This window comes from Ogataea parapolymorpha, chromosome V (genome assembly GCF_000187245.1).
Source record: "Ogataea parapolymorpha DL-1 chromosome V, whole genome shotgun sequence".
NCBI classification, from domain to species: domain Eukaryota; kingdom Fungi; phylum Ascomycota; class Pichiomycetes; order Pichiales; family Pichiaceae; genus Ogataea; species Ogataea parapolymorpha.
The window spans coordinates 17,585-43,469 of NC_027862.1; the positions used below are offsets into that span (position 1 = coordinate 17,585).

A 25,885-nucleotide genomic window follows, 5' to 3' on the forward strand; every position below is an offset into this window, starting at 1 on the left:
TTTTTTTTATATCGCCGATCGGGCAACTCGCAGGAGCGGATCTTATCTTAAACTAGATAGCGCGAAATCAGTATTCAGGCACATTTAATATCCACATGGCAAGGCCCAGATGCCGAAACACCAACGACCTGCTCTGGAAAAAGAACCGGAGCTTGGCCATGTTCGCTTCAACAGCTTTAGACTGGCTTGGAGGACACAGTCGCGATACGAGGAGGAAAAAGTTGGCGATGGTTGCAAAGTTGAACCTCGACCAAGAGTACCAAAAAGACTCAAAGTGATGCGGCCTTAGTCTCCCGAGGATTTCCAGAACCTCTACAGTAAGCTCCAAACATTCGTGCTCGACCTTAGTTCTGGAAACTTGGTCCTCCCCTGCCTCCGTTTCCATTAAACGGAGAAGAGAGCTGTAGATTAGCACCTTGGCCGTTAGAGCTGCAACAACCAGTGCTGCCGCACTTCTGCCGCCAGATAAGATCTGGTCCAGATTAAAAATATCTGAATTCTCGTTCCTCAGTGTGTCAATGCGCTGGAGAAAAGCCTTAGCTTTGTCATGAGCTGGACTCAGCAGAGAGCTGTTCAGCTCTCCTAAATCATCAATCACCATGGTCACACTCACTACGAGACTGAAGATGCGCACTTCACATTCGTGCTGCTCCTGTGATCCCCATGAATCCGGGTAGAATGCAAAATCAGAGCCGTCAACCATCGACACGTTCCATGCGTCTCTGGATATAAAACTTGCCCGTCCAAGAGATAAACTAAGCCATTTTTCCTGGACAAATAGTGTCCACCATAGCCGTCGTCGGACCCTCTTCTCCCAGTCAGGGATGTTCCAATGACGACACTCTACATTAATCCCCATAGACTGGCAAATTGTGAATGCAACGCTCAGCAAAGATAATTCTTGGGTCCCGTCAAGCTCAACATTTTCAAGTGTCAGTTTTTGGGACAACAGCAAGCACGATTGAAGGGTTCCGTAGCAGGGGTTTGACGTCTCAGAAAGTATTGTCGCCCGAGTAGCAGAGACCAAAGACTCCACTGTCGGACACTCCATCAAGCTCAACTCAGGATGCCTGTGCCACCAATCGACGGTGACAGCAAGCAGACTGCCAAAAAGCGCAGAAGGAAAGACCTTTGGGTCCTGCTTGGCGAAGGTATTAAAGCGGCCGCGCGAGAAAACGGGGAAGTATGAGTTCACATGTTTGAGAAATAGCACCATGAGTTTGGGAATGTGCGGGCTGAAAAGCTGCTGTATAAGCGAATTAATACCAGGCACGTCGTAGTTTGTTGGTTTGCGCGAGAAGAGCACATACTCTGCGGCTCCAGCTTGGACCACTTTACGGATATGGCACTCTTTTGGTTCTGCACTTTCTAGATTTTTGGATAGATGCTGGACAACGGGATCAATGTAGCCAGATTTATAGAGATAAACGTTCTGGTACTTTTTGAAAGCATCAATGGAGGAGTGTTCCTCGTCGTCTCCAGTAGTCACAGGAGAGGTTATAGCAACATTGCTGTACTGGTTTGAGCCAACGATCAGCCCAAAAAGCTCGTTCCAGATTTCTGCGTCTGGAATTAATTGATCTGCATGAACAACGTTCCTCCGTTCAAGAGTTTTAGAATCAAATGTTGTTTCTACGATGTCGTCTGTATATGTCAGGTCGGCAACTGGATCACTATACTCCAGCTCCGCAACAGGATTTATCTCAATTTCATGGTTTTTAGCCTGTTTGTGCCGATTCACAGGCGGTGCCTTATCTGTGAACTCACACCGGAGGTTGAATTTAGCACACAGCTGGCACGGCGGCTCTCCATCGATGACACAACCGGATTTTCGTCTTCGACACCTGTCGCACGGCCGCACTCTTCTCGATCTGTAGGGCCGTAGAACGGGAGGCATAGTGGTTTGTGAGTTGCCCGAACTTAAATAGTTTTTTTCACATTGCCCGCGCATGCATATGAGATATATATATGATAAGAAAATGGAGATCTCACTATCATGACTAGATTGCTAAAGGTCGCAGCTGCCCAGGTTGGCAGAATCGACATTGACACTCCCTATGAGGATGTGGTTCAGCGTATGATTGCACTTCTGGACGAGGCGCACGAAAAAGGCGTCAAGCTCGTCAACTTCCCAGAACTCACCTTTACCACCTTCTTTCCTCGGTATATTATTCCGTTCGGCCCAGAACTCGACAAGTGGTACCAGAAAGGCGACGTTACCAAGTTTGATCCGTTCAAGCCATTTTTTGAGAAAGCCAAAGAGTATGGCATTGCCGTTTGTGTTGGCTATGCAGAGCTGACGGACAAAGATGAACATTACAACACGTCCGTTTTTGTCGACCAGGCAGGAAATAACCTGAACAAGTACCGGAAAATGTTCTTACCTGGTGACAAAGAGCCGCTCGAGAATGTTCCGTGGCAGCATCTCGAGAAGAGATACTTTCTCGAAGGCAACTTGAACTGGAAAGCATTCAGATGGCCAGGAACGGGAACCGGCCATGGAGGACCTATTATTGGGCAACTGATCTGCAACGACAGGAGATGGCCCGAGTCATGGAAGATCCTGGGGCTTCAAGGAGCGGAAATTGTCTGTATTGGCTACAACACGCCAGTTTCCAACGTGGCAGAACCGGGCAAGGCCTCCCAAATGGTCAATTCCGACTCGTCTGAGGCAATGGCTACTTTCCACAACGAGTTGTGTCTGCAGTACAATTCTTACCACAACTGCTGCTACTCTTTGTGTTCTGCACGGACAGGCGCCGATGACGGCAAGTATTCCATGATTGCAGGATCGACGATAGTTGATCCCCAGGGCGTGATTATCGCCAAGTCGAAGACCAACGGTGACGAGCTTGTCTGGGCCGAGATTGATCTCGACAGCTGCTACCCGCCAAGAAATAGGGCTTTCAACTTTGCTCGGCATAGACGTCCGGAGGAGTACAAATTGATCGTGGAGCAGAAGGGGGTCAAGGAGCCTGCTCCGCTGGAGGATGAAATGTAGCTAGAAATACATGAACACATGAGCTATTATAAGGCGACAGGTGACCCATCTGGGACTGTTTTATGGCTACAGATGCTGACAGTCCACAGCAGACTGTGTGATCGAGTAGAGCAGTGTATCTTGGTTGCCTAGTACTCATTATAAAAACCCGTACCTAATTCTAATTTTAATCGACGGGTCCTATCTTGGAGAAGTAGTGGCAGTCAAAACCTTTTCTCCTTTGCTGATGTTTTGAACGTCTTTCATTACTGAAGATGGAAAACAGTCACAAGCAATTCTACACAGAGCTTGAGACCACCATCTTATGAATGTCGTCGTTAGATTAACAATAGTCCTGTTGCCGAAAAAGTTTTATGGCACTGCAGTTATACCTTGAGATGCACCGGTGTTAACTTTCAAAGTGATTGCCTTTGAAGTTTGCATTACCTAGCAGACAAACCTCATGTAAGGACGCAGTTTGTATGCCCTGTAAACTGATTGTTGAATATCGAAGGCCACTTTTAAGCTGGCTAAAGGTAGCTGCAACCGCCTCCGAAGATTTACTCTTTCTAGGATTAATTTAGCTACCAGCCAGACAACTATACAAAGTTGAGCGCAGAACATCAAAGAATCCTGCAGCTGACTGCGTACTCTACCAATAGTTTCCATAGTGCTAGTCCATTAATTACACCATTTACTTTTATTTTGTTTTAGCACCATTCATCCAAAAATAAACAATTCAAACGATTATCCAGCTGGCTCAGTACCGCCAATGTACACCAACTGCTTTTTTAACAGCTAGACTTCAGTTATAAGACAACCCGTCTGTAAGCCAAAAGTGAAAAGTGCTGATTTCGCAGGACGGCCAACTTCGGGTCCCCGAGCACTGAATCTCATGTGCTTCCAGAGTTTGCTTCACAATAAAATGCTTATTTATCGCACTCATAAGTAGCCCTGTCAACGTTCTACAATCTTGGAACCACAAAGTTGATAATAGCACCAGCAATCTCCTCTGCATGCGTTTCAAGAGCAAAGTGGCCGGTATCAAAGTAACGTATGTCCAAGTTCTCCGGCTTCACGTCTCTTCTGAACGCCTCTGCTCCTGCGAAGCTGAAAATGGCATCGTTCTTTCCCCACGCAAGCAGGACAGGAACACCGGAGTTTCTGAAAAATTCTTGAAACTGCGGATACTGGCGAATGTTGTTCTGGTAGTCGAAGAACAAGCCAAGCTGGATATCTGTCTGTCCTCCTCTACAAAGTAGAGCCCAGTCCAGCGTCGAGGGAGCCAAATCAATCGCTATCGTATCAGAAACACCGTCAAAATACTGGGAGTCGACATTTCTCTTGTCCTCGATATACGCTCTCAGCGCAGATGTCAGCTCTGGGTCGTTTTTTCCTGCTGCCCAGTACTTTTTCAGTGGCCCCCAAAACCTGTCGTCGATTCCCTCATCATAGGCATTTCCGTTCTGCGAGATGATTGCCGTGATTCGAGACGGGTTTTTCAGTGCGAGACGGAAGCCAACTGGCGAGCCGTAGTCAAAAACGTAGATTGCAAATTTCGTCCAGCCAAGCTTCGTCACAAACTGGTCAATGGTCTCTGTAAGTGCCTCAAAATCAAATATATAGCCTGGTTTTGGCTCCGTAAAGCCAAATCCTGGAAGGTCGGGAGCAACGACATGTAAATGAGACGACAACAAAGGAATCAGGTTGCGGAACATGTACGACGACGTTGGGTAGCCGTGGAGCAGCAGCAGCTTCGGCTTGGACTCGGAGCCGGCTTCTCTGTAGAAGACATCTGTTCCTTGGACTATGGTGCGATGGATGTGCTCAATGTTGGACATTTTCTCTGATAATGGCAAACCCACCTACCCTGTCATATTTATATATAATATTAATAGTGGGATCTAATCAGGGATCTAATCATTTTAATTATTTCACGTCTTTCATTTCATTATTTCCATGTCCGCAAAAGAAAGGCTCCGGCCCAAGAAATACGTGTGCACGGAGCCACAATGCGGCAAGTCGTACACGCGGCCGTGTCTGCTGCGCCAGCACCAGCGCACCCACGCAAACATGAGACCGTTCCTGTGCCTGGTTCCTGACTGTGGCAAGGCGTTCTACAGACAGTCGCATCTGGAGGTCCATTCGTGGTCCCATTCCGCCATAAAACCGCTGAGTTGCGGTATCTGTCACAAGGGATTTGTCACGTCTCAACAGCTACTGAGACACAAAGACAAGCACCATGAGCGAGAACTCATTTGCCCGCACGGATGCGCCGACAAATTCCAGTCGCAGCAGGAACTGTGCGACCACATGTTGCTTACGCATCTTTTGAACAATGTTGCCGATAGCCACAAGAACGATACGTGGGACGATCTGTTTTGCAAAGAAAATGAGTGCACCGGGTTTCCGCAGTACGACTCGTCTCTTAGTCTATTTCGACACTACGACGATTTTCACGAGATGGTGCCAGAGTCTCTGTTTACGTATTTTGTGGAGTCTCCAAATAGGTGGCAGGCAGCTGAAGCGTCTGAGCCGTCATAGAATGGTAAGCAGCTTCTTGGGGACTAGCTTTGAACAGGCCCGTTTCACGTTGAAAACAGCATAAAAGAATTGAGGGCAATGACCATCTCAAGGTTGCAAATACAGTTGACTTTTGCAGCGGGACCATGTGGTATCTGTGCACTGTGCTCCCGCGATATGTTCAGGTAACATTTTGCGGCGCACAAGCAACCACGGCTCTTTCCCAATAAATTTACCAATTAAGTTGTATGGGTCTCAGGATGAGCAAAAGTACATGATTTCGTTTGCAAATGGAGCAATAGCATAAACTAGTATAATGACTACAACCACAGTACTTATTCTTTTGTGAATGCACCAGGACATGTCGCACACGAGCAAACAGTGCACAGATTAAGCAAAAGCTATTTTAAATTAACAAACCGAATACCATTCACGCGCCTACGTAATCAGACCTGGTTCTCGTGGGCAACCTCCTGCTCCTCCTCCTCGATGTTATGTGTGAGGGACACCATCTTGTTCTCCGGGCCGACCAGCGTGATCAAAAACACGTATGCGAACACAGCTCCGACGAAAATAACCATCACGGTAGCATAGTCAAACACCTCCGAAGGGTCCTGGCCGTCGATTGGGAAATGCTCGCCCATCGTCGTCTCGATGGTCGAAGAGGCCGACGAGGCAAGGTTACCGAGCTGATAAGCGACACCGACAACGAACGAACGGAAGTCTGGCGGAGCAAGCTCCGACAGATGGATTGGAATGACACCCCAGGCGCCCTGGACGCAAAATTGCAGGAAAAAGGCGCCCGCGTTGATTCCAGTGCCTTTGATGAACGCCCATGGGTACAGCAGCGCGGCACCGCAGACGCAGCAGATGAGGATCGACAGACGTCTGCCGATGAAGTTGGAAAAGTGGCCGACGATAATACCGCCCACGAAAGCGCCGATGTTGGCCACGCAGTTCGTCACAGTGGATCTGTCGTGCGAATAGTTGTACAGCTTCGTCAGCATCGTAGGATACAGGTCCTGGGAGCCGTGCGACATGAAGTTGAAGCCGGCCATGAGCAGCACGAGATAGATGATCATGGCCCAATAGTTCTTGAGAGCGCCGATGGCCTTCTGCGAGAACGTTGGCTGCGGAATGCCGCATTCTCTGTTGTACTGCTCGATTTCTCTCTGGCGCACAAACGCCTTGGTGTCTGGCAGCGAGAGTCTGAAAGCGAACAGACACAGCGAAACCGAGCCACCAAGCAGAAACAGCGACTTCCAGCCCATTTCGACGTTGTCTGCGAGCACTCTGGTGAAGACCACGGCGAGAAGGTAGCCGAACGTGTAGCCCTGCTGCAACAGTCCGGAAATAAAGCCTCGGGCCTCGGATGGACAGTCATCGAGCGCGGTGGCAGCGGCGTTTCCGTAGATTCCACCCAGCATGATGCCAAAGATGGCTCTCACGCCAAGGAATTGCTCGTAGGTGCTGACTCCGTAGGTGCCGAACTGGATGGCAGCCATGAGGAAGATGTTGAGACAGAGCGGGTATTTTCTGCCGTATCTGTCGCCGAGGTAGCCAAACACAATACCACCCACGGATCTCAGCATGAGCACGAGCGTGATCCCCCACGTAATCTGTTTCACGGTCTTATCAAAGTATGTGGCAAGGTTGGCAGCGTTCAACGAAACACAGAAAAAATCGTACGCGTCCCAGGTCCAGGCCAAAAAAGCAGATAAAAACATAACCCACTGTCTAGCAGGGATGAGTTTGAGACCCGGCAGCGGGTTCAAAAGGTGTTTGTTGGCCTTCATCATCGCCTTCGATGGGACAAGGTCGGTGAATCTAGTCTTGGCATAGTGGGCAATGGATTTTGCCGAGAGGTCGAGAGGCTTCACCTCGTCGTCCACAGCCAGTCCCTTGTAGTTGTCTTCCTTAACAGAGAGCGATTCCAGATCACTCATTATGAAATAAAAGTTGCGAAACTATTTTGCGAAACACTGGCTCTATATCTGCCCAGATGGCCAAGGAGGTATGACAAGTTGCCTGCTTGGGTTGCAGATTTCAATGGGACGTCTCCACAGCCTGATGCATGGTAAAGTCCGTTTTTGGCTCCGGGATTGTTTTTCGGCGATTGTAAAAAAAATTTGCTTATTGTCATTCCCCAGCAAGTATGTCTCGGAGTCGCGGCGGACTCAAAAGTGTGACCAACGGTGAAAAATTTGTCCGTCTGCGTACAGAGCCTGGAGGCGGGGCCACTTGCCTCGGGTAGTGGCCTGCCCAAAGATTTGTGATTGTCTACGATCCATCCAGTCGGAGATCCAATAAATCCAATGTCCTTTGAGCCTGAAGAGCTTCAAAGGAAACCATACTTCAAGAAAGGAAAATTCTTTATTTGCGCGCGCTCAGACGTCCGCCTATGCAACACGTCTCCTGATGCACAGCGCTTAGCTACACGTAGCGCTCGAAACGACTTTGTGGGGAGATCCGTCCATATATTGCCCACTCTGCCTCCGTTACCCCGCATTTTTCCCGAGTCCTCACGAGATTTTCCCTGAAATGTAAGGGGGACTAGAGGGGTCCCAAGACCCCCGCCGGAAAAAGACGCCTGCCAACTGTGGAGCTTGGCGAAGGTGTCGCTCAACATTTCTCCAGGCTCCGGGCCTTGACAGGGCTGCATGCACGTCGTTCTAAGTTACACCCTTACACCGCCATTGCTAAGATGCGTCTTATCGCTTTTTTTATATTGTCAAGCTAAATATATCTCAATGGCCCCCGCACAATATCTTCTACTCAACACGGGACGCAGAATCCCCACCGTGGGTCTCGGGGTTTACAAGACTCCTGCTGAACAGTGTGTTTCACTTGTCCACGAGGCACTGAACGTCGGCTACCGCCACATCGACTCCGCCGCCCTCTACTACAACGAGGAGGAAGTTTGCGAGGGAATTTCCAATTGGCTTGCTGAGGACCCGTCGCGCAAACGTGAGGACGTCTTTTATACCACCAAGATTGGAGACGCGTTCCACGGCTACGAGAAGACGAAAAATGCCATCAAGGTGTCGCTGGAAAAGGCAAAAAAGATTCAGTACATTGACCTGATTCTGATCCACTCGCCACAGTCGGACGGCGAGAGAAGACACGGGTCCTGGAAGGCACTGGAGGAAGCGTACGAGGCAGGCACGGTGAAGAACATCGGGGTCTCGAACTATGGCATCAAGCATCTGAAGGAGCTTTTGGCGTATCCGGACCTCAAGGTGAAGCCTGCCATCAACCAGTTTGAGCTGCATCCATGGTTGCAACGGCCGGAATTGGTCGGGTTCTGTCGCCAGCACGACATCGCCGTTGAGGCGTATTCGCCGCTGGCCAGAGGCCAGAAAGTTGCCGATCCTGTGGTGGTGAAAATTGGTGAGAAGTACAAAAAAACCGCTGCTCAGATCCTCATCAGATGGTCTCTTGAGCAAGGTTTCATCACCCTGCCAAAGACCGCCACCAAGGCCCGGCTGGCCCCGAATCTCGACGTTTTCAGCTTTGATCTGGCCCCAGAAGACCTCGAAATTCTCAACGGCCTCGAGGAGAACTATATCAGCGGCTGGGACCCAACAACGTATCCATTGGACTCTGAAAAATCCTAGGCAAACGGAGATGCTATTCTGTTAATCTCTGATACTATATGGCCGCAGTTTTGTATGGTAGTTTCGTTTAAAACCCCATTTGCCAGTAATATCTCCAGATAGTCTCGCATAGCAATTAGTTCTGGACCGACGAGCTGGCGAAGCAGGCTGTTATCGCATTGCACCGCCGTCCTCAGCCCGGCAAGCACCGCCTCCAAAACAATCTCCTCGTACTGCACCACCAGCTGTTTCATGTGCTCCGCTAAAATTAGCACCAGCTCCCGCACCATGTCCAGCACCTGGATCGAGGACGGAATTGCGCAGTCGAGTATCAGCGCGAGCGTCCTTAGAAAATGCGAGTTAAGGATCGGCGAATAGTGGCCAATCACAAACCCAGAGCCTGTTTTCGAGTTCACGTATTGCCAGGTCGAAACCAGCAGGAAATACATTTTTGGCAGCTCGTTGTTGATGAACCGCGTGTCTTTGGTTTTGGTCGGCTTTTTCTTGGTCAGTCGCGACGAGATGCGCGTTACCGTGCCCGTCAGCTTCAGCGTGTCCATCTGCTCGGTGATACTTTTGAGCTCCGGTTTCTGCTGCTCTTCATACTGAATAAATTGTCTGTGTATATTTTCTGGTAGCCGCTGCGGTCCTAAACCGGGCACCGTCTCTTTACCAGCCACAAACTCATCATTGAGCCCTGCCTTCTCTCTGGCACTCAGACTCAAACAGCTCAAGATCAAAATTCGTCTATTTAGCGAAATGTCGCCAGAAAAAAAGCTCTTGATAAGGAACGCCGCTGCCTGCTCAAAATCGCCAACGCATATGGCTATGCAGCACGATAGTCGCCACGACTCGAAGTCGGCAAGTTTGTACGAATTCGGAAGGCTCAATACCAAGTCCAGCAGCGCCTCGCTGTAGAAATGGAGCTCCTGGCTGTTTGCTTTCGTACGAACCAGCGGAGCAAGCACTTTGTACAGAATTTCGTGTTTTTCGTACGCAAGCTGGTCTTTCTGGGAGTCTGCCTGTAAATACGATATCACCTCTTTGAGGTAGACAGGCGTCGGAACAGTGCGTTTGCGCGGAACCGTCTCGTCGTCGGAATCCTCTGGGTCAGAGTCGATGACGACGGGAGCTGGTTTAATAATTTTCGTCTCTGTGAATTGTCTTTCTATGGTTTGTTCTTTGCTTCTGATGATGGAAAATGCTTCCTCAAGTGTGCAGTCGGGAATTGGTTTAGTAATTTTGTTCATAAATATTTCTCTCTCCCGATTGTGCTCCTCAATGTCAAACATTGGCTTTTTATTCAATCGTTCGTAAATTAAATCGCCCACAACCATCCCGAAAAACCTCACCTTCGGCGAGTTCGACTCCAAATGGTTGCTGATGGCGTCCAGAAACTCGCCTTGCGTCGATATGTCCTTTATCTGTGTGTCATTCAGCTTCCGCAGCAACAAGAGCAAAAGCCGAGTCAAACGCTCGTGTTCGCTGAATGACGTCTGCTGAATATACGATTTCAACGAGAACAGCGAAATGTACCTTTGAACAAGTGATTCATCCGCCTGCAAACGACCAACAACAACCTTCTGCAGTTCCAGAGGAGAGTTTACCACAAACGAGACTGCTGTGGGCCAGTCGTGGATCTCGAGCTCGCCAATTAGTTTATTGTAGCCAGCAACGTTGCTGTCCTGAATAGCAGACTCTATAAGTCCTAAAAGCCGCTTTAGGAATGCCATGTCATTCTTGTCGTTAAACTTGGCCACCAAACGAGTGTAAACGGTCTTCTCAAAAGGATCCACTGCGTGCATCCTCAAACAACCGTTCACAAACCTCCAGTCAGCAACGCTTGAAGAAAGTGCCAGGTCAAGGAGACACTTTGGGTACCTATCTGCTGCTTCCCTCAATTCGTCACTGCGTAGCTCTGTGGCAGCCCTATTAAGCTCCTCATATACCCTAACAGTCAGCAAAGACCGTAATTCTGACAGTTCGCTATGCTGGACGTTTGTCAAAATCTGTTTGAACCTGGGCGCACTGACAGTATCGGCCAGTGCCTGTGCAACATTCCCGTCCAATTTCCGTTTGCATTGCAACACCAATTGGCCCAGACCAACTCTGCAACACAGAAGATCGCAGATCACCCGTCGCACTTCCTCGTCTGCTAGCTTGTATACGCTGAGGGTATGATTGATCAGCGTTGATGCTATTTGCAGTCGTTCGGCATCTTTTTGGTACGCACCAAGGTAGCCGAGCAGCTCCAGAATATTTGCAGGGCCTTTCTTGAGTTCCTCCAAATAGACTTTTAGCTCCATGGGTTTTTTTTTGTTTTTTTGATTTTATTTTATTTTTCTGATTTATTTTATTTATTTTTTTATGAACCCCCTGGTGCCCTTTGACCACACCTACATCCTCTACGACGAGTCGAACATTCTCAGCTTTGCGGTGGCGCTGTTCTCTCTCCTCCCCATTCTGATTCTCGTGTTTCTCTTCTCCTGGTTTGTTGTGACACGCGAAGTCGAATGCTGTCTCATTGCAGTGGGACAAGTGCTAAACGATGTCATCAGCTGCACGCTGAAGAGGCTGGTCAAGCTGGAGAGACCGACAAAAGGACAAATCTTTAAGAAAGACGGCGGGCTCGTTTATGGAATGCCGTCGTCGCACGCCCAGTTCATTGCATTCTTCGTCACGTACATGTCGCTGCGGATGTTCCTGCAGTGGCCCACCCCGGTGGAAAGGTCAACGAAAATAGGCCTGTTTCTGCTTCTTGTCGCCGCGCAGGTCCTTGTGTGCTACTCGAGACTCTACTTTGAATACCATAACCTTGCACAGATATGGGTGGGCACGCTTTTGGGCCAGGTTCTCGGGGGCCTGTGCTTTCTGGTTGTCGCGCTGCTACGAGACCTTGGAGTGGTCAATTGGGTGCTCGACTTGCAAATCTGTCAATCGCTATTCATGAAAGACTCGTTCTACTCCAAAAATTCCTACCGAACGCTGCGCGACGAGTGGCTTGAATGGAAGAAACAAGGCTAGCTCTGCTCCTTGGTAATTTTTGGAGGAGCAGGAACAGTTCCGTGGGTGGTCTTGCTCTCGCCGTCGATGAGTTTGGACTTGGCTGTCTCCTCCTCGAAATAGCTCGTGAGGTCGCTTTTCGGTGCAACGTACTTGGACGGTTTCTTTCTTCTCGCAACCGGTTCGGCAGGCGTGTCTGCAAACGAGGGAGCACGAACTGCCGGCTGCAACACGTTATCTGATTGCGCGGGCACATCGGGCGCCCCTGGCTGTGCACTGAACATCACACCTCCGGGGGTCAGATCGACATCGGAGTCGTCGTCGTCCTTGTGGTATTTCCCCACCACCTCGGGGATTTTGTGGAGCAAGCCATATCCGATATCGCATCCCAGAAGCCCGCGGCCGCCCCACGTCTCGTTCGGATACACTGTCACGGGCCTCACGGCGTCGTAGTCGTGGTTGTAAACGTATAGCACGACCGAGCACGGCGTTGCGCCGGACGTAGCGCTCTGCTGCCATTTATTGTATACAGACTGGATCACTCTGCCCAGCAGATCTTCACCCCCTGTAGCCAGCAGTCCGCCCTCGCAGTTGATTATGTACTCGTCGGGCATGATCCCCGCGTGGTACGCCGGCGAGTTCGGATGCACGCGCATCACGTGCCACACGTACCCGGCCGTGCTCAGGGGTGTCAATTGCAACGTAATTTGGAGTCGTTTGAATGCCGAGTTCTGCACAACGTTCCCGTCCTTTTTCGAGGGCGATATGCTGATGTCGTCTAGCTGCTCGTTATTATCCGCCGTGAACTCATGATTTGGGATTGTGACGTCCCGTTCCACTGCTCCTTTTGCGCTCCACACACGGAACACGAGATCGGACTTGTTCGTGTTCACCTCGTAGGCCAAAAACTCTAGCAGCCGCGTATAGTCGGAGGATGGTTCCTGGCGCGCGTACGGATTGGAATCGTGCGATTCGCCGCTCTGCAAAAACGACACCACTGGGTACCCGTTGATGGCCATGATGAAATCGAACCAGCTTTCAAACCCATACTTTTCACCCAGCGAGTTTTTGTCGACAGCCAGGACACGCAGGCCCATGGAGTTTTCGGTACTGGCGTCTGACCCGGCACTGAGATAATTGGTTGCCTGGGTCTCCAGAGTCGACACTATTTTTTTGGCGAATCCAAACATGTGGTGAATAAAAATAAAAAATAAAAAATAAAATATAGAAAAATATTTTTAATTACTCATAATTTGGAGATTGACCGCACTAAGGCCAGCCCAGTTCCGGCGCCACTTTTCCTGCCTACCAGACATGTCGTCTACTCTTGAAACAAAAATTCTGCCGGTGAAGCCAGAGTCCATCTCCTTCGAAAATGCAGGAACAACCTTGACTATCACTGATCCAGAAACAAAGCAAAATTTAGAATACGCCGCAGACATTCTGCGGAACACACACCACGCCGTCGGATTCCCCTCGGAGACGGTCTACGGACTGGGGGCCTCGAGTCTGAGCTCTGAATCTGTCAAGTCCATATACGCTGCCAAAAACAGGCCGGCAGACAACCCTCTAATCTCGCACGTCTCGTCGATCGACCAGCTCAAACGGAAACTAATGGTCCCGGGACAGGAGATCCCTGAGATATATGCACCCTTAATTGAAAAATTCTGGCCTGGTCCGCTCACAATCTTGCTGCCAATGCCTGAAAACGTCCATGACTCGCCTATATCACAACTCGTTACGTCTGGACAGCCCACTTTTGCCGTCAGGATGCCCCAAAATCCGGTTGCGCGTGCCCTAATTTATATTTCTGACCTTCCGCTTGCTGCACCGTCCGCAAATGCGTCGACAAGACCTTCTCCGACAACGGCCGCACACGTCTACCATGATCTTAAGGGACGCATTCCGCTTATTTTGGACGGCGGGCCGTCCGATGTTGGGCTTGAAAGTACGGTTGTCGACGGCCTGTGTGACCCGCCAATGCTTCTCAGGCCCGGCGGAATCTCGCTGGAGCAAATAAAACAGGCAGGCGGGCCCCGGTGGCAGAATATAGTGGTTGCAAAAAAAACAGCAGGAAAATTAGAACCTGTGCGGACACCGGGAATGAAATACCGCCACTACTCGCCGACGGCAAGGGTGGTTTTGTTCAATAATTGCGGGGATGGAAAGGAAAAAGTCAAAGCATATTTGGAACAGAACAATCTGCAAAATAAAAAGGTTGCTCTACTCAAGACCCGTCGCTTTGCCCCGGCAAATGATATCAGCCCTCTTATTTCCTACGACGGGACTCTTGGAACTTCAGGCGACGAGATCCAGCGGAATTTGTTTTCCGCTTTGAGAGCCCTGGACGCCGAGGAATACGATTACATACTGATTGAAGGCGTGGACGAGACTGCCGAGGGTCTTGCGATCATGAATAGACTAAGTAAAGCAGCCAGCGAGACCATTAATGGATGAACTTTTATTAAACACACATTTCTTCACAAACTCATTACAACTCATCATGAGTACTGTCCTTAGTGTCGGACTCCGGTTTATCAGCTCCGCCGCTCTTAGCGTCTCTGATGGCCAAACCGTCAACACCAAAGGTACCCTTCTCTTGAATGAAAGAAGCTAGGGACTCCAAAGTTCTTTGTCCCTCGTAATTGACCGGACCAGAACCGTCAGCTGGATAAAGGAAAATGGTAGGGTATCCGGTGATCTCGACGCCCGCAACATCGTTAGCGGTGTGGTCAATCTTGGCGATCACGACCTTGGCACTAGCAGCGGTGTCGTTCTTGTAGATAGCAGCCAGCTCCTCATATGTAGGGGCAAGTCTCTTGCAGTGACCACACCATGGAGCATAGTACTCGACCAGAACGTCCTTCTTTTGGTTGACGATCTTGTCGTGCTCGTAGCCGACCAAGTGGTAGACAGCCTCCTCTTGAGTCTCTGGAATAGGCTCGCTCTTGACAATTGGCTTCAGCTTGCCCTTCTTGAAGTTTTCGACAAATTTAGGAATCTCAGAGAAGTCCAGATCCTTATCTTGTGGGATGCCGTACTTTAGGTCTCCTTGCAGATCGTGAATGGCAAACAGTGGGAACTTTTCTTGCATGTTGAGGTTTTTAGCGTGCATTCCGTATTTCTTGGCCTCGAGTCCGGCGAAATTGATCTCGCCTCTATATTTCTTGGCCAACTTAGTGATTTCGTCTGCGACAGCAGCCTTCTGAGACTCCTCTTCATAGAAAAAGTATGCTAAAGGAAGTTTGGAGTCCATGTAGGCCTGGAACGTGGCACCGGTGACCTCGCCGAAAAGAGGCTTAGTCTCAACACTAATGAATCTCTGCAATCCCTCTTCGTCTATAGTCTTGTTGGTGAGAACAGATGCGTCCTCAATCTTTTCACCCGGTCTGAAAACAACGTAGGTTGGAGTGGACTTTTCCTTGACGTATTTCTCAACATACTCAGGGTTGGAGGTCGACACGAACCTGAAGTCGTTTCTAAGACGGTTGGCCAACGAATGGAACGTCTCGTTGCCGGAAGACTTCGAGTCAGGTGGCAGAACTTGCAAGATCATTGGTTCGCTCAGATCGGCCAGAGCGTCCAGCAGATCAGCCGTATCCTCAAGCAACGACACTGGAGGTAGGGCTTGCTTGATCATGTAGCTGACAATTGCATCTTGTTCTCTTTGGCCCTGGTACTCGGATGGCGTGTTGTTGCCTCTGAAGACCTTGAGAGATGGATATCCACGGATACCATAGTCCGCACATAGATCTCTCTCTTGGGTGCAATCAATCTGGGCAAGCTTGATGTCTTTCTCGACAAGCTTGTCGGCAGCAGCGCTAAACTCTGGTCCGAGACGCTTGCAGTGGCCACACCATGGCGCAAAGAACTCAGCCAAAACGAGCGGGTTCTCCTTGATAAACGACTCGAAGCTTTCTGCTGTCAACTTCACAACAGCGGAATCCGGCGACGCAATGGCGGCTTCGTCGGCGTCACCTTTGGCCACAGCCATCATGGCCAAAACAGAGGTCAGGATCGAGACATTAAACAACTTCATAATGACTCCGAAAAATAAATTGATTTAATTGTCTTTATACGTGTCGAAAATATTTGTTGCGTGGCAAAACAAGACACGTGAGGGTAAGTAAGTATGGGGAAGGCAAAAAAAAAAAGACAAGCCCGTCAAACTTACTAAGCTCTCTTCCTATTACCCGGCCGGGGTCTAAATTTATAGGGATTATTTAGTGAGCCTCAAGATAAGATTCGAGCCGGGTTCTTTGTCTCACGTCGCTACCATGTCCCCGAAAAGAAAAGGTTCAATTGCGGCAAATTCCGACAGTCTATCGGCAAATAACCACACAGGGATTCATTCGCTTCTCTCTGCTGCCATACCAGGTTTAGCCCCTGAAATGAGCTCGATTAAGAACGATCAGCTATTGCTACTGATTATACAGTATTTAACAGACTTAGGAGGGCCGTTCAAGGACATCGCCGACCACGTAAGCCAGACCACAGGCCTACAAGTCACAGACAGCCAACTTAGAGAGTTCAGCGATTTTTTACGTGACACCAAAGTTGACCTAGAGGGGGCAAGTTCCTTAGAATTGATAAACAACAATATAGCCCAGCTTGTGGGGGATGACTCGCAATTGACAAGAATTCAACGAGATGTCCGTGTCCTGATCAAAAAGACACTGTTTTTAGAAAGTCTGATACTCCTTAGAAATAACAACCGAGCATTGCGAACTCTCAGAACGCTCACAGCAGACTATCCTGACGATGAAAAGGTGGAAAGCTTGAGCAAAAAATTGAGCTCCTTGCTTGTCAGTTTTGGAGACCAAATCGAGCTTGTTGACTCCAGCACTAAGGCTTTACTCGAAGAGCTAGGATGGCAAATTGGAGGGGACCTTCGTGTTTCGAGAGAGAGCCTTGTCAACCAGGTATTAGCGCTGCTCCCCTCGGATAAAGTTGTACCGCCGAATAGACTAGCACAGCTGCTGCAACAGGCCTTGGCCTACCAGCAGCTAAACGACCCTTACTACATTCCTACGACCACCTCGTCCCAGCCTCTGACCTTACTAAGAGACGCAAATACATACATGAAGGACAAGTTCCCAAAAAACCTGAAGGTGCGCCTTGAGCACCACGAAAATGAGTGCTGGTTTGTCAAATACTCCAACACGGGGAAATACCTGGCCAGTGCTTCGGTCGATAAAACGATTGCTATCTACGATACCCAAACTTACCGATTGCACAAGCACCTCATTGGTCACGACAATACGATCATCTACTTGTCGTGGTCTCACGATGACTCCAAGCTCATCACCTCTTCTTTCGACCAGACCGTCAAAGTGTGGGATCTTGAATCGGGTAGCTGCATTGCCACCATCTCCGACCAGGACCTGTTCAACTCAAATGTCCGGATTCGGTCAGTGGAATTTTTCAAGAACAGTGACCAGTTCATCATCGGCTCACCGGACAAAAAGTTGTGCATCTTCAACTTGGACAAGGAGCTGGTATATGATTTCAAGATCTCGCACCGAATAGAAGATCTGGCTCTGGTCAACGACGAAAAGTTACTTGTTGTGACGCATTCATGCCAACTGATGATTTACGACATCACTTCCTCCAGCTACGAGCTTTCTAGTATCATCAATATTGAAAAACAATTGACCTCCATAACCGTGTCGCCTGACGATCCCGATCATTGTCTGATAAACGTGAAGGCAGACGAGTTACAACTCTGGAACATCTCCAAGACGTCCAGACCGTACCTCGTGAACAAATACTACGGACTGCAGCAGTCGGACTACATAATTAGGGGCTGCGTTACAGATAAGAACCTTGTTCTTAGTGGTAGCGAGGACGGGCTGATTTACATTTGGAACAAAAAGTTTGGGAATCTCATAGAGTGTTTGAAAGGGCACAAGTCTCTCATCAACTGCATCGACTGGAAACCAACCGACAATGACGACTACGAATGGGCCAGCTGTGGCGACGACGGGGTGGTGAACATCTGGGGCATTTAAGAGTCTATTCATCCTGTTCGTGTTCCAAGACGGTGGCTTCGTTGATCCCACGATCAACATCGATTCCGTACCAGAAGACAGGGACGGCAGCGATCAGCAACAGAAACAGCAACCAGAAACATTTGCGAATATCGTGTGTTTTGTCAATGATGAGGCCCACCAAAAATGGTCCAACAATAGAAGAACCTTTGTCTGTGATGCTAAACAGCGCGAAAAACACAGACTCCTGACCCGGTGGAATCAGCATCGAGTAGAGACTTCTTGAGATAGTTGCCACGCCTCCGAGAGAGAAGCCGTACCAGATAGCCAGTACGTACATTTCCACGGCGTGGTGGAGACCCAATGACCGAATAAAAAAGCCCAGGATCCCGTATAGCGGGATTATGGATGCCCACACGATAATGAGAATCATGGTTTGTTTGAGCCCGAGCTTGAAGTACGGTTGGATTACGTTTGGAAGCAGCACGGACCCAGCAATGGCGGAGACCATTGTGAGGACGCCGATTTGAGACAGCTGCACCGTTGTCATTTGCAAATCTGACTTGGCAAACAAAATGGCCGTGGAGTTGATTGTCGTGAGCGAGTCGGATATGATGAACCAGCCCAACAGAAACGCCATGATGTCTTTTAGTTGCGACGCCGCTCTGGCAGCAGATAAAAGGGTTTTGTAACCATGCAAAATATACGCCCCGACCACGAGTATTTTATATCTTATGCTGTTAATGGAGTAACCTGGTTCCGATGGGTCGGGAGGCTCAATGGAGACGTGCAATTCCTTGGAAAGCCGTGGTTTCAGCAAGATCTGTATAGGCAGCTGGAAAACAAACCACCACAGTCCTACCAAACCGATAACTAGCTTTAAAGGGTAGATGAGCGAGTCTATGTTTGGATTATTTCTCACATGGAGAATGACAAGCATGGTGATGATTTGCATCAGAAGAGCCGAAATATAGCCGGAGGCAGCGCACATTCCGCTGATTTTGGACGAGATTTCACCCATTCTTGCCAATTTTGAAGATTTGGACAGGTTTATCTGTCGAACCGACGGATGATTATTCACCAAGAGCGACAGAAACGAGTTTCCGCAAACATTGACTCCTCCAAACGCGCTGTTGGCCAAAATCGCCAGCAGCGACGCCATATAGTAGTTCCTATCGTCCACCAGCCAGTAGCACATGGTGATGAGGCCCCCAGTGACTCCGAACCCAACAAGCATCGATTTTCGGTGGGACCCTCGATCAGCAGCTCCAGACATGGATATCACAAGAACGGTCTGGATAAGGACTGAAATTGAGAATGTATATAGCGCGTAGGAGGAAGTGTCAATATAAAAGCGGCCACCGAAGATAGGTAGCACGCAAGAGTCGTTCTGCGAAGCTAATGTTAGTGTGCTGTTGAGGAAATCTCCGTCTTTGGGAGGCGAGGGGATCGGAATTGTAGGGTCATGGGGCTGGTTACAGGGCGTAATTTTGTCAATAAGTTTCACACCGTTGTCTCTTGCAATTTGCTCAAGTAGCAGCGGCACGTATGTGCCCACGACGCTGACAATAAACGGCTCCGCAGCCCAAGAATAGAGACACCATCCAAATACCTCCGCACTGGTGGTAAACGGTTGGTTAATATTTTCGTGCAGAAGAAGAGACGACTCGTCGTCGGGCGAAGAGTCAAGCAAAGGGTCGGTCATATCAAGACGGCAAAGGCATCCAGTGCGCTTTCAAATGCTAGTATTTAATATCTAATATTTAATATATATCTGTCAATCGCAGCCGCGGGTATTGTTCAATTCAATAAAGTGGCAAAGAAAATAAAAAAACCTAAAATACAACATGGACAGACTGCAATCGTTATTAGGATCCAGAATGGGCGGCCTGGGAGGTGCCCAGCAAGGTGACCAGCCGGCGATTGACAACGCCGAGACTGTGTATATCTCGTCGCTTGCTCTACTCAAGATGCTGAAGCACGGCCGTGCTGGTGTGCCGATGGAGGTGATGGGTTTAATGCTCGGCGATTTCATTGATGACTTCACCATCCACGTGGTCGACGTGTTTGCCATGCCCCAGTCTGGTACAGGTGTGTCTGTGGAGGCTGTGGACGATGTCTTTCAGACTAAGATGATGGACATGCTCAAACAAACCGGCAGAGATCAGATGGTGGTGGGATGGTACCACTCGCACCCTGGTTTTGGGTGCTGGCTCTCGTCCGTCGACGTCAACACACAGCAATCTTTCGAACAATTGAATCCTCGTTCCGTGGCCGTCGTGATAGATCCTATCCAGTCGGTGAAGGGCAAGGTGGTGATAGATGCATTCAGATCGATCTCGTCGCAGACTTTGATGCTTGGACAGGAGCCTAGACAGACCACGTCGAATGTGGGTCTGCTCAACAAGCCAACCATTCAAGCATTGATACACGGTCTCAACAGAAACTACTACTCGCTCAACATTGATTACAGAAAGACTTCCAAAGAAACAGACATGCTGTTGAATCTGCACAAGAAGGAGTGGACTGCGGGACTGAAGCTCCACGACTACAACGAGAAACAGTGCAACAATCTCGAGGCCTCAAAGAAGATGGTCAAGATCGCGAAACAGTACGTCGAAAGAGTGGTGGAGGAGAAAGAGCTGACCGAGGAACAGCTCAAGACTCGTTACGTGGGTAAGCAGGATCCTAAGAAGCATCTGGGCGAAACGGCAGAGACGCTCATTGAGGAAAACACCGTCTCCATCATTACAGGAAACGTTAATAGATTAGCCATCTAATGCATTCTGTCTATGCTATCTTTTGCCAAAATTGCAAGTATGTCTGGTTGAGGAATAGGAGGTCTTTTTCGATCGGCTTCACTTTGAGATCATCGATCTCGAGCCACTCGTTGCGCACCTCATCTAGAACTTGTATTTTGTAGTGAGCCTGGTTCTCGCTCTCCAGGCTGTAATTTTCGTTCTGGCCGCTACTATACACCACGTTGGCTATGAGCTTATAGACATGGGTGTCAACTTTCAGTTGCAACGGATTGAATTTCACCACCGTTGGATTGATGTTGGATCCGTTCACGCCTGCGATTTTCTGTGTGTCGTCCTTTCTTTTAATGTACAGAGTCAGGAACTGCGGTGCTTTGGCTATTTTATACTTTTTCGCCGCCAAGAGGTCTTCAAGCGCCACCTGGGGAATCTCTAGCTTGGCGCCATCTTTAAACAAAGTCACCGATGGCAGTGTTAATGTGAGCATCCAAAATTTAGACTTTCCAGATGGAAGTTCCACTTTCCCCTGAAAAATCGACGAGATCAGATTATTTTGAAGTTCTGAAACCAATTCTTTGTGCATGCTGTTGAACAGCCACATGAGGAAGTCCTTGGGCTCGCTTTCGTGATGAAGGGAAAATCTCTTATTAGTCGACGAGGATACGTATTGCATTAGTTCATGGGCAGAAAGGTGAGATTTGAACAGGTTTGGAGAATACATCTTTCGCACTAGAAGGGAAAGCTTGCCCACCAGCTTGGTTTTGTGGAGTTTTTCAGGGTATAGCAGCAGATAGTCTCTCAATGGAGGAACGTGTGCCAGGACCTGCAAAATTACGTTCGAGTAGTCGTTTGCGCCAAAATTGCTCAGTCCAATGAACCCAGGACGGTACTCTCGGCCAGCAAGATCGCGTTTGAGTGACGTGTCGTGATATATGTCTTTTAGGTCCTTGTATGTCGGGTTGATTTGCTGTCGAATGTCGTCCAAAGAAGAAGCGGTCTGCTCGTCCAATTGGTAGTTCTCGGGCAGGATATGGAACGAGAGAGTGTCAAAATTGACAAAAACGTGGTGGTCGTCGTTTATCGAGTGTAGAAAGCATTCTGAGTCCATTGACCGACCTCTGAAGTATTTGTTGCACACCAGACAGCCGTAGATGTTGGTGCTGGATAGCGAGATGCAACAGACTTTTTCATAGTCGAAATCGAGGATTTTCCTGTTGATTGTGTCCAAGTACAGCGACCTGTCTCGAGTCGAGATTTTCTTTCGCTCCGTATCCTCCACTGGACTATCTTGTATTTTTCGCTTGGACATTTAAATTAGACAAGAAATTAAAAATAATTTAATCTTTATTTTGTTATCATGTACCCAGCGAAAGCGCACGCCAGGAAAGTGAAAGACCACTTTTTGACCAAAAAGCCCAATGCCAATGCCGCGTTCTTCATCGCAGGTGCCTCGTTGAAGCTGTACCCTTACTGCGACCAGACCGCTCCTTTAAGACAAAACAGATACTTTCACTACCTTACGGGTGTGAACCAAATCAGTGGCTGTTTTGTTTTGTACAACGTTTCCACCGACAGATTGACCCTTTTTCTGCCGGATGTCGACGTTGATGACATAATGTGGAGTGGCCTACCTCTATTTCCCGAAGAGGCTATCAAGAAGTTTGATGTCGATGAGGTTCTCTACGCAGCCGTCGTGGACACAGTGTTGCAAGATCTACTGGCCAACGGAACCGAAATCTTCACCACTGACACGGAGGAATACTCAGGCCAGAAGTTTGCCAAATACGTCACTGCCGGTGACAAGGATTTCTTCTATGCGCTTGACGAGGCCCGGCTCATTAAGGACTCATTCGAGCTCGAGCTCATGCGCAAGGCGGCCAAAATTACCGACAACTCTCACCTTGCCGTCATGTCGGCCCTGCCTATAGAGAACAACGAGGGCCATATCCACGCGGAGTTTGTCTACCATTCGATTCGCCAGGGCTCCAAGTTCCAGGCGTACGATCCTATCTGCTGCTCTGGCCCATCGTGTGGCACATTGCACTACGTGAAAAACGACCAGGGTCTTGCTGGAAAGGACAGCGTCTTGATCGACGCCGGAGCCGAATGGGAGTGCTATGCGTCCGATGTGACCAGATGCTTCCCAATCAGCGGTGTGTGGACCAAAGAGCATTTGGAGATCTACAATGCTGTGCTGGAGATGCAGAACGAATGCATGAAGGAAATCAAGCCTGGCACACACTGGGACGATTTACAGCTGCTGGCGCACAAAGTGTTGATCAGAAACTTCCTCAAGCTCGGCTTGTTCAGGGGAAACGAGGAGGACATCTTCCGGTCCGGCGTGTCTGCCAGCTTCTTCCCTCATGGACTTGGCCATCTTCTGGGCATGGACACCCATGACGTGGGCGGGAACCCCAACTACAATGACCCGAACCCAATGCTGCGGTATCTGCGGCTGCGCAGAAAGCTGGAGCCGGGCATGGTGGTGACGAACGAGCCAGGGATCTACTTTTCACCGTTCCTCATGGAGCCTGCGCTGAAAAACCCGGACACCAGCAAATATATTTGCAAGGAAACAGTGGACAAATACATGTACATTGGGGGAGTGCGCATTGAGGACGACGTGGTGGTGACGGCGCACGGCCATGAGGTGCTGACGAAAATCACGAGTGACCCGCACGAGATCGCCCAGATCGTCCAAAACGGGCTAGCCAAGGGCCGTTCCGGCTTCCATGTCGTAGTTTAATATAGCTAGCTATACACCGCATCTAAACACGTTAGACCGCTGGTGGCGGAGCTGGATGGTCTCCTTGCGCTCGAGAATGTTCAGAGCCTTTTCCAGCGCGGCCAGCGAGTAGCTGCCCTTCTCAACAAATTGTCTTCTGAGCGTCGCGTACGACGTGGACCAGCCAAGCGGAAGTCTGCGCTTGATCTCGCTCTCGATCTTGTGGATCTCCGACGTTATCTGCGCGTTGTCGGAGTTTCCCTCGTGGACAGCGTCCATCGTGGACGCGTTGAACAGCCGAATCGCCTCCTCGACGTGTCTCTCTGTAGCGACAGGCGCCAGTTCCAACTTGGCCAGCGCCTCAGTGATCCGGATAATGGCCTCGAGCTGCCGGATGGTGATCGGGATAGACGACCGCTCGGTCGAGTGCGACTCCTTGTTTTTCACCTCTTTCCGGATCCCGACAAAGTGCGACGACAGCATCTCGCTCGCCTCGTACGACAGCCGCGGCGCGCACTTGACCTTGCAGTACTGGATGTACCGCTTCATCTTGTCCAGCGGGATCTCGCCCTCGACCTGCGTCTCGGCAGACCCGCCGTTCGTGTGGATGTTCATCACGTGATGCGCAATGGCCTCGTCGCGCTGCTGGTTGTGCTCGTCCTTGACGATGAAGATCATGTCGAAACGCGACAGGATTGTCGTTTGAAAGTCAATGTTCTCACCCGGCGACTTCATGTCGTCATAACGGCCAAATATCGGGTTCGCCGCCGCCAGCACCGACGTCCTCGAGTTCAGCACCGTTGTGATACCCGCCTTGGCAATCGAGATCGTCTGCTGCTCCATGGCCTCGTGGATCGCCACACGGTCCTCGTCGCGCATCTTGTCGAACTCGTCAATGCACACCACACCCCCGTCCGCAAGCACCATCGCTCCTCCTTCCAGATAAAAGTCTCTAGTTGTTGGGTCCCGCTGCACCGACGCCGTCAGACCAGCCGCAGAGGATCCTTTACCGGACGTGTACAGTGAGATCGGCGAGACTTTCTCCACAAACTTGAGCAGCTGCGACTTGGCCGTGCCGGGATCTCCCAGCAGCAGCACATTGATGTCTCCTCTGAGACGCATGCCGTCCGGCAGGATCTTCTTCGAACCGCCCATCAACAGGCACACAATGGCCTTTTTTATGTCGGCGTTGCCGTAAATCGATGGCGCAATCGAGTTCGAAAACCGCTCGTACAGGTTTTCCGACCGAGCCAGCGACAGAAACTCTTCCTCCTCCTCTTCGGAGAACACAGAGCTCAGACCTCCCGTCTGTGCGTCGCGGTCCGTCTGGATGCCCAAAACGTTCATGTACGGGTTTCTGATGGCGACGTTGTTGGAAGAAGGCCCGTTTCGGACCTTGGCCTGGTAGATCGAGTAGATTCCAACCACGTCGCACCGGGTGCCTGGAATGACCCGGTTGCACAGGTTTCGGTCGACGCTCAACAAAATGTGTCTGGGCATCTCTCCGATCGGCACCATGTCGGTGGTCTCCTGAAGCTTGAGCACCTGCTGGTCGATGAACACGGACTTGTCGTGGACAATGATGTATGGGTCAGGAGGACACTGATTTTTTTCTCCGTTAGGCTGCTGAGCGCTCTGACACGACTTGGGCGTCTGGATGGCGCCAAACGATGAGCCAACCTTCATTTTCATCGTGTGTCTGCACGAGCGACACATCAGAGTGACGTCGGTGGCTTTGGAGTGGAGCGTGGACGCGGAAATCACGATTCCCGAGATCTTGACGATTTTCGAGATATGTTCAGAGTCCAGGTTCCTGATCGAGAGCTTGTTGTCGTTGGAGAGCAGAATCAGCTGGCAGGTGGGGAAACTGGTGGGCGTTTCCTCGTGGGAAATGAAAATGATTCTTCTCGCAATTTCGGTGATGGCCCTTTCGAACAAGGGGACCATTTCCGACGGGTCGTCCATCAGTTTCTTGTTGAGTTCATCATTATAGCTAATTAAATGCTCGTTGTGCACCGTGAGCTGGTATTGTTTAACAAGGATATTTTCTCTGAGCTGATCTCTGTAGATGAATTGGTTGTCGACTCTAAACTCGAGAATAAACCGTTTAAATGCTTTGATGACCTCGCTGAACTGGTCTTCACTGGCAGCTTCACCAGGAAGCACGGAGGTACTGTAAATATCTGCCCGTTCAAAAGACATGAGAAGAAACAAGGGGGTAGATTTTTTTCTTACACGTCCGGAACAAATTAATTATCCCTTTTCAGAAGTGTAATTACGCGTAACAACCGTAAACCGGCTGGCGATGA

The 25,885-nt window shown here is 49.7% G+C and overlaps 16 protein-coding genes across 16 annotated transcripts; 7 read left to right on the forward strand and 9 right to left on the reverse strand.

Annotated features, from left to right (window-relative positions):
• Positions 1-67: 67 nt before the first annotated feature.
• On the reverse strand, positions 68-1,897 carry HPODL_03779 (putative transcriptional regulatory protein; the record flags this gene model as incomplete). The annotated part of the gene is made up of 1 exon (XM_014078540.1): positions 68-1,897. The coding sequence occupies one exon, from the start codon at positions 1,895-1,897 to the stop codon at positions 68-70; it is 1,830 nt and encodes a 609-aa protein (XP_013934015.1).
• A 99-nt stretch (positions 1,898-1,996) lies between these two features.
• Positions 1,997-3,001, forward strand: HPODL_03780 (nitrilase/cyanide hydratase and apolipoprotein N-acyltransferase; the record flags this gene model as incomplete). Its single annotated transcript, XM_014078541.1, has 1 exon — positions 1,997-3,001. The coding sequence occupies one exon, from the start codon at positions 1,997-1,999 to the stop codon at positions 2,999-3,001; it is 1,005 nt and encodes a 334-aa protein (XP_013934016.1).
• Positions 3,002-3,945: 944 nt separating this feature from the next.
• HPODL_03781 (putative hydrolase) lies at positions 3,946-4,821 on the reverse strand (the record flags this gene model as incomplete). Its single annotated transcript, XM_014078542.1, has 1 exon — positions 3,946-4,821. One exon carries the CDS (start codon positions 4,819-4,821, stop codon positions 3,946-3,948), a length of 876 nt encoding a protein of 291 aa, XP_013934017.1.
• A 118-nt stretch (positions 4,822-4,939) lies between these two features.
• On the forward strand, positions 4,940-5,524 carry HPODL_03782 (uncharacterized protein; the record flags this gene model as incomplete). Its single annotated transcript, XM_014078543.1, has 1 exon — positions 4,940-5,524. The coding sequence occupies one exon, from the start codon at positions 4,940-4,942 to the stop codon at positions 5,522-5,524; it is 585 nt and encodes a 194-aa protein (XP_013934018.1).
• Positions 5,525-5,949: 425 nt separating this feature from the next.
• On the reverse strand, positions 5,950-7,449 carry HPODL_03783 (putative sialic acid transporter; the record flags this gene model as incomplete). Its single annotated transcript, XM_014078544.1, has 1 exon — positions 5,950-7,449. One exon carries the CDS (start codon positions 7,447-7,449, stop codon positions 5,950-5,952), a length of 1,500 nt encoding a protein of 499 aa, XP_013934019.1.
• An 804-nt stretch (positions 7,450-8,253) lies between these two features.
• HPODL_03784 (putative oxidoreductase) lies at positions 8,254-9,120 on the forward strand (the record flags this gene model as incomplete). The annotated part of the gene is made up of 1 exon (XM_014078545.1): positions 8,254-9,120. One exon carries the CDS (start codon positions 8,254-8,256, stop codon positions 9,118-9,120), a length of 867 nt encoding a protein of 288 aa, XP_013934020.1.
• HPODL_03785 (uncharacterized protein) lies at positions 9,117-11,405 on the reverse strand (the record flags this gene model as incomplete). The annotated part of the gene is made up of 1 exon (XM_014078546.1): positions 9,117-11,405. One exon carries the CDS (start codon positions 11,403-11,405, stop codon positions 9,117-9,119), a length of 2,289 nt encoding a protein of 762 aa, XP_013934021.1.
• A 714-nt stretch (positions 11,406-12,119) lies between these two features.
• Positions 12,120-13,292, reverse strand: HPODL_03786 (Golgi reassembly stacking protein; the record flags this gene model as incomplete). Its single annotated transcript, XM_014078547.1, has 1 exon — positions 12,120-13,292. One exon carries the CDS (start codon positions 13,290-13,292, stop codon positions 12,120-12,122), a length of 1,173 nt encoding a protein of 390 aa, XP_013934022.1.
• A 124-nt stretch (positions 13,293-13,416) lies between these two features.
• Positions 13,417-14,559, forward strand: HPODL_03787 (tRNA threonylcarbamoyladenosine biosynthesis protein SUA5; the record flags this gene model as incomplete). The annotated part of the gene is made up of 1 exon (XM_014078548.1): positions 13,417-14,559. The coding sequence occupies one exon, from the start codon at positions 13,417-13,419 to the stop codon at positions 14,557-14,559; it is 1,143 nt and encodes a 380-aa protein (XP_013934023.1).
• A 34-nt stretch (positions 14,560-14,593) lies between these two features.
• Positions 14,594-16,141, reverse strand: HPODL_03788 (Protein disulfide-isomerase; the record flags this gene model as incomplete). The annotated part of the gene is made up of 1 exon (XM_014078549.1): positions 14,594-16,141. The coding sequence occupies one exon, from the start codon at positions 16,139-16,141 to the stop codon at positions 14,594-14,596; it is 1,548 nt and encodes a 515-aa protein (XP_013934024.1).
• Positions 16,142-16,379: 238 nt separating this feature from the next.
• Positions 16,380-18,113, forward strand: HPODL_03789 (putative WD repeat-containing protein; the record flags this gene model as incomplete). The annotated part of the gene is made up of 1 exon (XM_014078550.1): positions 16,380-18,113. One exon carries the CDS (start codon positions 16,380-16,382, stop codon positions 18,111-18,113), a length of 1,734 nt encoding a protein of 577 aa, XP_013934025.1.
• A 4-nt stretch (positions 18,114-18,117) lies between these two features.
• On the reverse strand, positions 18,118-19,797 carry HPODL_03790 (Autophagy-related protein 22; the record flags this gene model as incomplete). Its single annotated transcript, XM_014078551.1, has 1 exon — positions 18,118-19,797. One exon carries the CDS (start codon positions 19,795-19,797, stop codon positions 18,118-18,120), a length of 1,680 nt encoding a protein of 559 aa, XP_013934026.1.
• Positions 19,798-19,939: 142 nt separating this feature from the next.
• On the forward strand, positions 19,940-20,872 carry HPODL_03791 (26S proteasome regulatory subunit RPN11; the record flags this gene model as incomplete). The annotated part of the gene is made up of 1 exon (XM_014078552.1): positions 19,940-20,872. One exon carries the CDS (start codon positions 19,940-19,942, stop codon positions 20,870-20,872), a length of 933 nt encoding a protein of 310 aa, XP_013934027.1.
• Positions 20,873-20,882: 10 nt separating this feature from the next.
• HPODL_03792 (U4/U6.U5 tri-snRNP-associated protein 2) lies at positions 20,883-22,160 on the reverse strand (the record flags this gene model as incomplete). Its single annotated transcript, XM_014078553.1, has 1 exon — positions 20,883-22,160. One exon carries the CDS (start codon positions 22,158-22,160, stop codon positions 20,883-20,885), a length of 1,278 nt encoding a protein of 425 aa, XP_013934028.1.
• Positions 22,161-22,208: 48 nt separating this feature from the next.
• Positions 22,209-23,597, forward strand: HPODL_03793 (putative peptidase; the record flags this gene model as incomplete). The annotated part of the gene is made up of 1 exon (XM_014078554.1): positions 22,209-23,597. One exon carries the CDS (start codon positions 22,209-22,211, stop codon positions 23,595-23,597), a length of 1,389 nt encoding a protein of 462 aa, XP_013934029.1.
• A 9-nt stretch (positions 23,598-23,606) lies between these two features.
• On the reverse strand, positions 23,607-25,778 carry HPODL_03794 (DNA replication licensing factor mcm5; the record flags this gene model as incomplete). Its single annotated transcript, XM_014078555.1, has 1 exon — positions 23,607-25,778. One exon carries the CDS (start codon positions 25,776-25,778, stop codon positions 23,607-23,609), a length of 2,172 nt encoding a protein of 723 aa, XP_013934030.1.
• Between the last annotated feature and the right edge of the window lie 107 nt (positions 25,779-25,885).